This window comes from Mesoplodon mirus, assembly GCF_964341445.2.
Source record: "Mesoplodon mirus genome assembly, chromosome: 15".
Classification (NCBI taxonomy): domain Eukaryota; kingdom Metazoa; phylum Chordata; class Mammalia; order Artiodactyla; family Ziphiidae; genus Mesoplodon; species Mesoplodon mirus.
This window is the reverse complement of record NC_138991.1, coordinates 84,184,199-84,197,596: the sequence shown is the minus strand read 5'-3', so window position 1 is coordinate 84,197,596 and position 13,398 is coordinate 84,184,199. Positions and strand designations below refer to the sequence as shown.

At 49.9% G+C, this 13,398-nt stretch overlaps 1 protein-coding gene and 1 pseudogene across 2 annotated transcripts in view; both read left to right on the top strand.

The window, feature by feature from the left end:
* The window catches only part of SDK1 (sidekick cell adhesion molecule 1), a gene marked incomplete at its 5' end in the record, with an annotated part of 846,211 nt that overhangs the window by 595,706 nt on the left and 237,107 nt on the right, over positions 1-13,398 (top strand). The window contains 2 exons of the mRNA XM_082645911.1: positions 10,104-10,215; positions 10,900-11,090. Of these exons, the coding sequence (XP_082502037.1) occupies positions 10,104-10,215; positions 10,900-11,090 (303 nt within the window). The remainder of the gene's footprint in view (positions 1-10,103; positions 10,216-10,899; positions 11,091-13,398) is intronic.
* On the top strand, positions 989-2,546 carry LOC309817528 (cytosol aminopeptidase-like; annotated as a pseudogene). The gene has a single exon. The product of its transcript is annotated as a cytosol aminopeptidase-like (transcript).

Below are 13,398 nucleotides of genomic sequence, written 5' to 3'. Positions count from 1 at the left end.
AAAAATGGAAGTACACGGAAAGATAAAATTGTAAATGGGGTACACGGCTGTATTCCCTCCCATTTTTCTTTCCCTCCCACTGTTGTACAGTAAACAAGAAGCGAGTCGGCCGGTGCAGACTCTCCTGGGAGGGCAGCGGGCCTTCTGTGACTGGGCTCTTCCAGTGGCACTGCCCGGCGCCTTCGCGGCTGTGAGCGGGTTCTCGCTAACGAGCGATTGAGGACACAGCCTTTAGAAGGACAGGAGAGTCTTCTTCGGCAGCTCCACACACAAGGGATTATTAACGCAGAAAAATTTACATGCCTGCTTCACCTGTTCAGGAGCTGGGTGGGCAGAAACCAAAAAGTGAGTTTGGGGAAAGTGAAAGGTGGGAGGAACTTTCTATTTAGTGAACAAGATTTTTCCAATCAGGAGAAATTTCATGCTGTTTATTTCAGTTTTCACAATAAAGTACGTCTTAAAATTGCCCAGGTTCTGCCTTGAGAAACTCACCGCTTGGAGTCTGAGGGAATGACCTGGTTTGCCTGTTGCCTATACACCCTTTACTGTAGCACATGTTAACAACAACAAAAATAATAATAATTTCTATGAGTTCTTGGAGATTATATATATAATATATAAACACACACACACACACACACACATATATCTCCTAGTCTCTAAAAACGTATGTGCCCTGGAGGGTTCAGCTCTACAGGATGTGAGCTATCAAGACGCCAGCTCCCATGGTGGCAAGCGACACACCTGTTGAGATGCTTTTGCAGGCAGGAGAGCACTTAATCCCTTTGCCAGGCCGTTTTAATAATGCCGAGAAAGATGACAGACTCCGAAGGGTTGCAAAAGCAACTGATGAGTGGAAAAGCCACTTGAGCCCGACCACCACCCCCCGCCCCGCCCCCCGCACGAAAGCCGGGCTCCCAGGCGCGCACTCGCCCTCCTCGCGCCACGTGCTCGGTGGAGAGCGGTGCCGCTGGGCTGAGCCGAAAGGATGTTCTTGCTGCCTCTTCCAGCTGCGGCGAGAGTCGCCCGTCCGACAGCTGAGCGGAAAGCGCTTCTGGGGACCCGGCCCAGCCGCCGCAGACGAGACGAAGGGCCTTGTTTTAGGAATCTGTGGCAAAGAAAAAGAAGATGATGTGCCCCAGTTTACAAGCGCAGGAGAGAATTTTAATAAATGGGTGTCTGGAAAGCTGAGAGAAATCTTGAACATATCTGGACCACCCCTGAAGGAAGGCAAAACCCAAAGCTTTTATGGTCTGCATGAGGACTTCTCCTGCATGGTGGTGGTTGGCCTCGGCAAAAAGACGGCCAGAGTTGACGAACAGGAAAACTGGCACGAAGGCAAAGAAAACATCAGAGCCGCTGTTGCAGCGGGGTGCAGACAGGTTCAGGACCCAGAGATCCCGTCCGTGGAGGTGGACCCCTGCGGAGACGCCCATGCGCAAGGCGTGGTGCTTGGGCTCTATGAGTATGACGATCTGAAGCAGAAAAAGAAGGTGGCCGTGTCAGTGAAGCTCCATGGAAGTGGGTATCAGGAGGCCTGGCAAAGGGGAGTCCTCTTTGCTTCTGGGCAGGACCTGGCGTGCCACTTGATGGAGACGCCCACCAGTGAGAGGACACCAACCAGATTTTCCGGAATTACTGAGAAGAATCTCAAAAGTGCTAGTAGTAAAACAGACGTCCACATCAGACCCAAGCCTTGGATTGAGGAACAGGAAATGGGATCATTCCTCCGTGTGGCCAAAGGGTCCGAAGAGCCTCCAGTCTTCCCGGAAATTCACTACAAAGGCAGCCGCAATGCAAGTGAACCTCCCTTGGTGTTTGTTGGGAAGGAGATTATTACCTTTGACAGTGGTGGCATCTCCATCAAGTTTGCTGCAGACATGGGCCTCATGAGGGCCGACATGGGAGGAGCCGCCACTATCTGTTCAGCCATCGTGTCTGCTGCCGAGCTCGACCTGCCCCATCAGCATTGTAGGTTTGGCCTCTTTTTGTGAAAACATGCCCAGCGGGAAGGCCAGCAAGCCTGGGGATGTTGTTAGAGCCAAGAACGGGAAGGCCGTACCGGTGTATAACACTGATGCTGAGGGGAGACTCATCCTGGCCCATGTACTCCGCTCCGCGCACACTTTTAACCCAAAGGTCATCATCAGTGCCGCCACCCTGACAGGTGCCATGGATGCAGCTTTGGGGTCCGGTGCCACTGGGGTCTTTACCAATTCTTCCTGGCTGTGGAACAAACTATTTGAGGCCAGCATTGAAACGGGAGACCGTGTCTGGAGGATGCCTCTCTTTGAACGTTACACAACACAGATTGTAGGTTGCCAACTTGCTGATGTTAATAACATTGGAAAATACAGATCTGCAGGGGCATGCATGGCTGCAGCATTTCGGAAAGAGGTTGTGACTATCCTAAGTGGGTGCATTTAGACATAGCAGGCGTGATGACCAACAAAGATGAGGTTCCTTATCTGTGCAAAGGCATGGCTGGGAGGCCCACGAGGGCCCTGATTGAGTTCCTGCTTCGGTTCAGTCAAGACAGTGCTTAGTTCAGATGCTCTAAAACTTTCATTCTGTCTTAAATGGGCAGTAGAGCTTCAGAATACTTTTGAATGAATAGATAAAAACCTTTTAAGGGAAACAAAGGACGGTATTTAAAAACACAGAACAAAATGAAATTTGTATGCCTTCATTTGTTTTTCATTTTATGCAGAGATTTATAAAGGTAAAGCTAATATCTTGCTTGGCAAAGATTTTTAAGATATTCTATCTTAAATGAATAATGATGATTTTTTTTAAAGCTACCTAATCACTTTTCAGAGTATTTGCTTGTAATTGAGGAGCAAAATTGTATTTCAGATTTGTGATGCCGGGAATAATGAACAAACTCAAAGTCGCTATGCAGTTGTCAGAAACGATGAATCTAACTTTTTGTGCTCCCTGGTGTGGCTCTGATATTTACTTATATATTATTATGAACCCGGTGATGCTATAATATAACTTGTCTCTTCTGGCTGTGTTATATGAACTAAGTAATTAAGTTGGGTCTCAATGTTAATAATCACTTTGGGGCACTCAGTGATGAGTTTGAGTAGGTGAGGCGGTGCCATTATCCCCACGTTACAGATGAGGAAAATGAGGCACATTTTGAGGTTAGTAACATGCCAACGATGTCACCACACTAATAAGTGGGAGAGCAGAAAGCAGTAGAGCTTTCTTCTTCTTTTTTTTTAAAATTTATTTATTTAAAAAAAAAAAAAGAAAGAAAAGAAAAGCCACTTGATTTTCTTTAAGTAAAATGTCTTGGAGCTGTTTTCACCCATCCCCCAAAAGGGCACGAATGTACCTTGCTGTGCATGGAACAAGGTCAAGAATCATCAGAGACTGACCAATTAAATTGTGTTTTTTATTGCCAGAAAGCGGTTGAGAATGGCCCTAGGCAGCCTGTTTGCAGAAGCTGAGCTACAGAACTGAACAAAAGAGTGGCTCGAGCTCTGCAGTGTCTATTAGTGTGCTCCGTGGCACAGTGAAACGCTTCTTGGGGAAGGTCAGGATTTTTACTTATATGTAGCTCCGCCTTCCTTAGTAATTGTCCTAGGAGGGAAGCTCAAAGATTCATCTTCAAAAACTGAGCAGAAGCAGCCTTGATTGTCCGCGTGAGAACTCCCGTTCATTTGGAAGGAACAGCCTCCCTTTCCTTACTGTCATCACGTCTTTCTCCTCCTTCTTCCACTGCCCCGACCGCCAGTTAACCCGTCCATGTGCACTTCCTGCGGCTGCCCTTTAAGACTCAGCCGCCTGTGGCCCCTCCAAGTCCTGTCTTCCGTGCTCATCCCCGAGCTCCCGTGCCGCCGACCGGCCAGTGCCCCTGCCCACGTGGACACCCCCAGGCCTCCTTGTCCGCCAGCTTCACACGCCCACATCATCACCCCAACCCGTTCTTGCTCCTGAGCTTTCACTCTTACGAGCTGCTCCGCCATCCACCCAAACCACTCGAGCCAGAAGCCAGGAGAGCTTCCGTGCACACACCCAGCTGCCGTCGGCCCCTCTTCTTCCCCAACACCCGCCACAGCCCCGCACGGTCTCCGTCACCACTTTCCTCCTCAAGGGCCTTCAGTGGCTCTCCATTCCCTACTGGATAAAGTCCAAACGTGGTAGCATGGCCCCCCTCCCCTGACAGCCTCCTCTGGGGTCACCCCCAGGCCCCAGTTTCCCCTCAGCCTTCAAGAACCACTTGACAGTTTTCCAAACAAGCCAACTCGGTTTCCACTTTCTTTTTTTTCCTGTTCCTGGAATGCCTTTCCTTCCCTCCTCTGCCTGGTGAATACTGTCCATCTTCCAAGGGCCGGGCTCAAGCCCTTCCTAGTTCCCCTGGAAGAATCAGTCTCGCAGCGCTCCCTACCCTGCACCCTGCCGCGTCCCTCCCCTCGGCCCTCCTGACCCCACCACCAGCTGCTTGTTCTTCTGACGTGACTCTCTTCCTCTGCTAAACCCAGACCTCCTTGACGTCGCTGACCTCTGACCCCGTGCCGTTAGCTCTTGTATTCCCCACGCTCGCGCGGTGCCTGGAAATAAGAGGTACTTTTGCTACGGTGGTTATCATCCTGCAGCGATAAAGAGCTGATGATAATAACCAGCCGTGCTCTGTTTGGACACGACTTAATTCTTCCTTCAACCAGCGCGCACAGAAGGGCTCTTACAGCCCAGGCACTTTGCTTCGTGCAAAGATGAATAACACACCCGCTCCTCCTTATTCCAGAAGGTGGACCGATCTCCCTACAAATCGGGACACTGCAGTGAGGTGAGAGCTGGCCCCAAAGGTGCCAGAGGAGCCCGGCACCCGGGGCCCTGGCTCTAGACGGGTCACTTCTCGCTCCGCCCAGATAGCCAGTTGCCTGCATTTTAAAGCATGTCTGTAATTGTTATGTCATCTGGTCAACGCAACCAATAAATATTTTCATTATTGGATGTCGAAGAAAGCTTTCAAAAAACACCGAGGAACCTGTAGCTCAGCACTCAGAGCTTTCCTAAGGCCTTTTACTCCCGTGTGTGTTCTCAACCTTATTTTTCTCGTTTGTTCCTACACGTTTTAGACCACTTGTTTTGGAGCAGTAAGATTTGGAGGTTTCGAAAGGTCCTGGAGGCCCCATTAGCTGCTGCTTCTGGACGGGACCCTCTTTTGACCTAGGTGAGAACCCTGTAGATCTGGACCCACCAGGAACTGGAGAGCCGAGGTTCTTTGGAGTCTTGGGGGCCGTGGCCTTTGTCGTCGCCCCATCTTTCCCGGAACGGGATCGCCTCTGGTTGAATACGTGTGCCCGTGTGGCTGGCTCGTCTTGCACGTTTGTGTGTCTCCAGGCAGATGTGCCTCAGCATCTGCCGGTGGAGGTGGCCTTTGAACTCGTTATTTTCTGGGCGGCCAGGGCAACACCCGGCTCCGCGCCGGTTTGGCCACGAAGATCCCCTGAGGCGCATGGCCGGTAGCGCTCGCCTAGGAAGCAGGACGGGCAAGATGACGGTTCTGACAGAGGAAGCCCAAGCAAGGGATTTACTTTCTCAGATGTTCTGGAAAATTCCACTTTCAGGGCATAGGCTCTTTTTTTGAAAGAAAGGGGCTGTGTTTTGAATGAGCTGTGGAGACCTTCCTGAGGAGGCGTGTGGGGACGTGTGGGCCCCAAGCCTGCAGGCGGGCTCGCTCCTCCCAGGCCGCGAGCAGGGCTGCGGGCCTTCCCTCGAGGTCCAGCCCCCCGCAGCCTCACATCCAGGGCGCACAGGCCTTCAGAGCATCTGCGGGGAGGCCGTCCTGGCAGAGAGACGGGAAACCCTGGGGCAGAGCAGGGACCGAGGGCCTCGGTCTCCCCTTCACCGTGGTGCCACGGCCTCGAGTTCCGAAGCACGTCCTGTGTGCCACACGCTGTCGGATGTGCATCGTGTACACATACAAACATATGTCGAAAGTGAGAGTGTCAAATGTATACTCCTGTTTTTAATGGCCCCGTGAAACGGGCATCATTTTACAAATCAGGAAGGTAAGGCTCGGAGAAGCTGCGTAACTTGCTTCCCACTGGGAGCCCCAGGGTATCTCCACTGGATTCTAAATTCAGTTCTCTTCCTCCCAACCCCCAGGCTCCTGCCGTCACTTGGCTGAGCTCCTGTGGCCTCCTTTGCCCACCTCTGTCTCCAGAGTTTGACTCTCTGACTCTGCACCCAGATGTCCGCGGGGCTGGTTCCTTCCTTCCAGGTCTCGGTCACCACCTCCCGCCTCTCCCTGTGCTCCTGACCCTGGGTCCATGTGACTTGCCCTTTATACGCTTCTCGCCCACCACAGGCACTGTCTTGATTGCAGGGAAGCAGGCTGTGTGCCATTCATCCTGCTTTATCTGCAGTAATTCCACAGCTTAGCAGTTCTGGTAGACTTTGAACTTTTTTTTTTTTTTTCTGTCTGAGAGATTTGATATTCTTTAAATGTACTTTTTAATTAAATGCAACCTGGACAGCTCCTCTCTACTCAGCCTCTCCAGTGATTAAGGGGTTCATGTGGGAGAAACTGACTAGGAGTAGACCCCATTTCCCTCTGCGGGGAGCCTTTCTTCCCATAACTACAAAGCATTCGCCTTTCTGCCTTTGAAGCTACCTAGCACCCACTGTTGCTGACCTCGGCAGAAATCCTCTTTTGCTTCGATGTCTGCACCTCCCAACCACCTAAACCAACCTGGGAAATGCTCAGTTGAAAACGCTACAGTAAAGTCTCAATTAAGGAAATGCTCGGGGGAAGGAGTGTTGTAGTTAATTTAATTTTTGGTCAACTGAGCACAACCAAAGTTTTCATTAGGAGGAAATATCGTTATATAAAAGAAAGATTATGAACTTTGGATGAAGACATTCCTCTATTTAAAACACATTCTCTACCATGTTTAGTCATGTGACTTTGGGGCTCAGTTTTCTCATCCATAAAAGGGGGATGCTAATAGCTATCTTAATAGCTTGTTGTCAGATTAAATTGGGCAACATTTGTAAATGTAAACGCATAACAGAATGTTGAGCAGCTGTGTGGGAACTTGGTGAAGTACGGTTTCCCTCGGCTTCCCATTTTGTTTTCGTTCTTAGAAATAATTCTTAATACATTGGCATATGGTATTTTAAAAATGTTTTTTAATGTGGAACCCTGAAGGAGAGGGTAATTTTCCTGGTGGTGGTAGTAGTGGCTCATTATTGTAGAATATTTATGAAAAATTAACCAATCATTGAGTATTTGTTGAGTGCTTATTATATCTTAGACACCGTGAGAGTACCAGAAATGAAGAGGTCGTTTTATTCTTTTAAAAATGACCAGATAGTCTTCTTTGCATTTTTCTTCTAAAAATTGAACGTGGGAAAAAAATTGGTAGAAAAGTCAGCTTGGCAGGTTAAAAATGCACATCCATGACCTCCTCTCACTTAAAAAAGAAGTAAAAACCCACTAAAATGCAGTACAGGAAGAAGAGACTGAGGTCCACAGGACAAGAAGGCGCTGTTAGTGACTGAGGTGAAACAAGGGTCTGGACGGAGGCGTGATGACCATGGGGGTGGGCGGAGGAGGTCTCGGCTTGGGGAGCGGACTTGGCCACCGTGGGACTAGTTATGACCCAGGGCTAGAGCCGGGGTGGTTAATGGTTTGCGTCTGGGACAGTCTGCTTCCTACCTCCCACTGTAGAGTACTCGGCAGCTAAGGCGAGTAGACAGAGAGACAGACAGGTAAGGACCCCCTCCCCCCACCCCATCTGAGAATGAATGGCCCCAGAGGAAAAAGCTCTGCACTCTGGGGTTCAGGGTCCCTTCGGGACACCACTGAGCTTCCCGCCTGATTGAAGCAAAGTTGCCCACTGACAAGTTAAAAGTCACATTTGGGGGAGGGGGTGGGTTGTCACATTTCGTTTTAAGCCTCTCTTTGCTGTTCTTTTTAATCCACGTGCTCATACGAATTTGACTGAAATTAAAAACATTTTTTTTAATGAAGAAAGTGTGCCAGCATCGTGTAGCTACCACCGGCACCGTCCTTGCTACCGAGAGGTGTGGATCCCGGGAGCCTACGCAAAAGCTCACTGAAATGTTAAGTTTCGGTAGAACACGCAGACTCCTCAACCACAAGACCGTGCTTTGATCTTCCTGCTGTCGTTTCCATAACTCAAGGTCACTTTGCCGCATGTGTGTGCCTTGCGTGTGTGTTAGAAATGCACGTTTTAGGAACCGTCACATTTTATCTGCATCTCTGGGACCTACTTCTCCAAGTGTCATGTGTGACTCACGCATCACCAGAAAGAACAACGTAGTCGGGTTTGAGGGCAGGCTGACATTTACCAGCCCCGAGTCGAGCTGCTCGCTCCACTTGTCCTGTCGACCCGCCATGGGTGAGGGTCCTTGAAATCATGTAATGGTCTGGGCCACGAGAGCAATACAGACAGAAGTTGCTGTTCCGTGTGAATCACAATTACGAACGACTTCCTCTTTCCTGGGGGCGGCTGGAATCACCGCGGAGCAGCACGTGCATCCTCCCTTTCGCTCGTCCCCGGGGCCGTGAACTCGGGCCTGGCGCTGACCTGTCTGTCACATGCGGGTCTCTCAGGGTCAGCGCGCAGGCAAGGTGGAGCCGCCCGCTGGGGGTCTGGCCTCCGGGCGGCGACGAGTGCTGAGCTCGGGCTTCCTCTCCGGCGCCAGGCGGAGCGCTGATTCATGCCAAATTAGCACCTTGCTCGGCGACCTCTGCGCGCCCCGCTGCCTTCCTTCACTTCACATGACTGTTTGCAAATATTAGCAGCTCAGGTCATTTCTCCTCATCAGCGACTTTCACAGATGACAGGCAGGCCTTCAGCCTTTGTCACGAACGTGTCTGTGCTCCGGCATCCTCGGAGGTCTGATAACCAGCCCCACGATGCCCAGTCGCACAAGCCGAGGGTGTCGGGGGTTGGGAAGGTCCCCGGGAGGCCCTGCCGGGCGTGGGGAGGGGAAGGCTGCCCAGCGCTTGCCAGGAGCCCCGAGGGCCTGAAACGGCCTCGCAGTAACTAGTCGATACATAGGGTTACAAAATTGATTTGTTGGCTCTGCCCGCCTCAAGCTTTTTTTTTTTTTTTTTAATTCACATGAACCTTTAATTCCAGAATCTCATACTGCTTAGGCAGTGAAAGCCAGACTCAGAGCTGTGGGAAATTGACTAGAGGCCAGTCCTCTTTTCTCCCTCTGTTCTCTCTCGATGCCCTGACCGCATTGCCAGCAGCTGGAACCTTCCACGGTTCTCCTCAGCTGCTCGCACTGGTGGCGGGTCTCTGCAGCATGAGGTCCTCCAGGAAGCATTGGGCATTTGCTGTGATGTCAATTTATTTTTATTTCCAGCCTCTTCCATCTCCACCCTTTATTGAAAGGCCTGTTCTCGAAATGTGTGATCAGTCTTCATTTTCCCTAAATAAATAGTAGTAATGCGCACGTAGTTTAATTTTGATATTACTTGTATTTGAGAGAAAAGTGGCAAAAACATCTCGCGTTTTTTTTCTCCCTTGTCACCAGAGGTATGAGCTAAATTATTTATAGTTTGATACTCACACAACAGAGATGGAGTCGGAATATTTACTTTTCAGAGAGAAGGGATTAAACATGCACGCACAGAACCGAGCGCTTGGTTCATGGGATGTCTTTGCTCCGGGACAGTGTTCGGGCCCAAGTCAGAGAGCAGCCGCTTTCCAAACACACGTGTGCCCAGCAGAGGGCCTGATGCATGAAATATTTATGGAAGTGAACGGATTTGAAAATAGTGGGTAGACCAGGTAACTCAATCAGCAAAGTCTAAACTTGATAAATAAAGTCAGCAACCATTTTGGAAAATGCACGACAGTCTGAAGCCCTTTATGGGCACGACGTGTGGAGAGGCAGCAGGAGGTCTCTGACCCCGTGGTTCCTGGGCGGGACACGTGCTTACGGACCAGGACCGCACCGCGGGCCCCTCGAGGGCTGGGGTCGGGTCCCGAGGTGCTGGGCGTCCTGTCGGGGCAGCTTGACAAGACTCTCGTGTCACGTTCCAATCCTCACCCCTCCTGTACTTGAGAGAGTTCCATGGGCTTCTGCTTTCTCTGCCACAGGAGACGTTGGCACGCCTGAAGCCGTGGCCCCCGTCATCGTGATCCCCCCGAGCAACAGAAGCGTGGTGGCCGGGTCCAGTGAGACTACCTTGGAATGCATAGCCAATGCCAGGTGAGTGCCAGTCCCCCACACGGGGAGTAACAACCCATGACAACACCTCCTGCGTGTGGCTGGCTCTCCCAGCAATGGTGGTCTTGTTCATCCAGCTGGGCTCTGGGCACAGTGTATATGGGAAGATAGGACGTGGGTGTGCTGACCTTTCCCGGGCCTTGTTCTGCAGTATTTACATGGAATGTAATATTTATATTGGAAAGCAGCGCTTTTCACTTTAGCTCTGGGTCGTGGTAGAGGGTCTCTTCTTAGATTCTGGCTGAGGAGCAGAGACAAGCTTTGCTCTCCTTCGGGTGCAAAGGGAAGAGTTAATTCTCTTCTCCTCTGTCGTCGTAGGTGTTCTCAGCCCCATCAGTGGTCGCTCCAGAATGGGGTCCCCGTGATCACGCCTCCCATGCAGCGCGTCCCCTAGCAGTATTTGTTTTAAACATTTCTTTAAACATTCTTTTCCTGAGCAAATGGAATCATTAGCACTTACGGTCCATTGCTGCTGCAATTAGCTATCCTTGCTCAATAGCCCTTGAGCAGACTGTGTCGCTGACGCGTGCCTTAAGGGAGTAGGGTAATATCTGGATTGAGTTTTAACTGTCCACTGTTCAACCCACCATACCTCCTGGTCGAATGATTATTATTGCCATCTACATGATCCACACTTATTGTCACTAAAGCCCTTCGTTCTCCCAGGCCCGTCGAGGAGCTGAGTGTGACCTGGAAGAGAAACGGGGTGAGGGTCACCCGTGGGCTCCACAGCTTCGGGAGACGCCTCACCATCAGCACGCCGACCTCCTCGGACATCGGGGAGTACGCCTGCGAGGCAGCGCTGCCAGGGAGCGCTTTCGAGCCCGCCAGAGCCAAAGCCTTCCTTTCTATCATAGGTAAGGCTCAGACTGGGAAGCGGTGGCATCGGTATCCTCGCAGAGTGGTGGCACACCCCAGGCCACGGGAACAACGTAGCTAACACCTGTGTTCCACCGACTGTTTTTAACTCAGCACATGGAAGTGAAGTTGAGTTTATCTCCCAGATTCAGCCTATTCTTCTTTCCCAAGAATATCAATGCGTTAAGTCCAAAGAGCTCATGTTCTGAATACTCCCAAGAAACGTCCTTCTGAAAACTTCCAATTGTAAAGCTTGGGAAATGGAGTGTCGAAATCCTTGGCATGTTTATCACCTCCCTGTGCTGGCCTTGCTGCCATGAGGCTTTTCTATAACTCTTATTTGGCCATTATGATCAATGTTCAGAGATTAATCTATGACCATTATTTTTTATTTTTTGACCCAGAAGAAAGTCAGAAAGTCTTGGGTGTTACCTTTTGTTAAATTAGAAAGTGAGAACAGAGAGGCTTCCTAGAATCATGTGTTATTCGTAAACCAGGGAGAAGGGAGACAAAATTAGGCACATTTGAGCTGCTCTAAATGCTGGGAAACCTCGATGTTTAGGAAGGTGCATTGTACACAGACTAAGGGAATCCTTAGTCTATTTTCAGATTATGATAAGATTACATTAAATTGTGAGGCAAAGCCCTTTATTTCTCTCGTCTCTTCAGCTCCTATAATATGTTTAGGCCTCTGCAGCGGCTGTGGTCACTGTCACAGTGACCCGTCTAGTGGCCACTGCTGATAAGAGGTGCCTTTGGGGTCCACTCCAGGTGGGAGAATCTCTGCGTCTCTCCTCTCAATCCAAACAAGGCAGATGGAGAACAGGAAGGATCACGTAAGCAGAAAGCCCTTTGAGGGCAATCGCCCCTCACGTAACGTATTTTGCAGTTTGCCACTTTGCAAACTAAGGGAAAATAAAAGCTTGTGTTTTCATAAAAAATTAGCAAGAGTGTGAAGAAATGCTGCATAAAAGGCAGTTTGCCTTGAGTGTGTCACATTCCTTTAAATCATTAGGAAATGGCTCTGTGGCCTGAAAATGACTGCCAGACTCACGTGATGCAAACCTGTCAGCCCCTCTGAAAGATTTGCACGAATTTTAAAAGCGTCAGAGAAGGCAGGTTTTGAGTCACAAATCATTGCTGATTCTCCAGTAGGGATCTGAGCTGGTTCTCTGCTCCCTTCCTCATCCACGCTTTAAAGATGTCAACACCCCATCCCCACTCCCGGCGAGGACCTTTCTGTCGGGAGTGATCTACAGCTACATGAGCACAGCGCATTATAGATTGAACCCAAATTAAAATTGTAAACGTGTAAATCTCCAGCAGACAGGACTATATCGTGTTAAAACATTTCAAGGTAATTTAAGCAAGAGAAGAAATTTATCTCCCTGTAAACCAGAACGTTTGTTTCCATTATAATTCCCTTTTTAAAATATTTAAGGGCTTCCCTGGTAGTACAGTGGTTAAGAATACAGCTGCCAATGCAGGGGACACGGGTTCAAGCCCTGGGCTGGGAAGATCCCACATGCCGCGGAGCAACTAAGCCCGTGTGCCACAGCTACTGAGCCTGTGCTCTAGAGCCCGCGAGCCACGACTACTGAGCCCGCGTGCCACAACTACTGAAGCCTGCACGCCTAGAGCCCGTGCTCTGCAAGGCACCACAATGAGAAGGCCTGTGCACCACAACGAAGAGTAGACGCTGCTCGCCTCAACTAGAGAAAAGCCCACGTGCAGCAACGAAGACCCGACGCAGCCAAAAATAAATAAATAAATTTATTGAAAAAAATAATTTTTAAATCTGTCACGTGAACTTGGGTTTTGCACTTCCATCTGGATTCCAGAGCAGATTGTTTCTGTATTCTCCTGAGTTGCCATCTCTCCGTGTTCTGGCTTTTAAAGGTATACGGACACATTTGTGTACCTTTAAGGTGTTCATTTAAATCCCCTTTATTCATAAGAATTTGCTGTGACAGGTAGGATTTTGTGGTTGAATCATCCTGGGAAAGCCCTCAAGAGCCTCTGTCAGTTCAGAGTGATTTGGGAGATTATAGCCCCGCGCCCAGCGATCGCGGAGGGAGGGATCCTCAGGAAACCCGGGTCCCGGTTCCACGGCCCTGTCACTGGTGGAACGGCGAACTATCGATATGAACGTGCAGATGAAAGAAAGCAGCCACAGACTGGCTTCCACTTACTCCTGTTTCTTACTGATGAGATAAGACAGGCTGTTCAGCCCACCTGTCAACTCCTCTGCTGCGTTGCTTAATTTCTGAGGTTTAAACAGGAACTCGGGTCTGACTGCAGACGGCG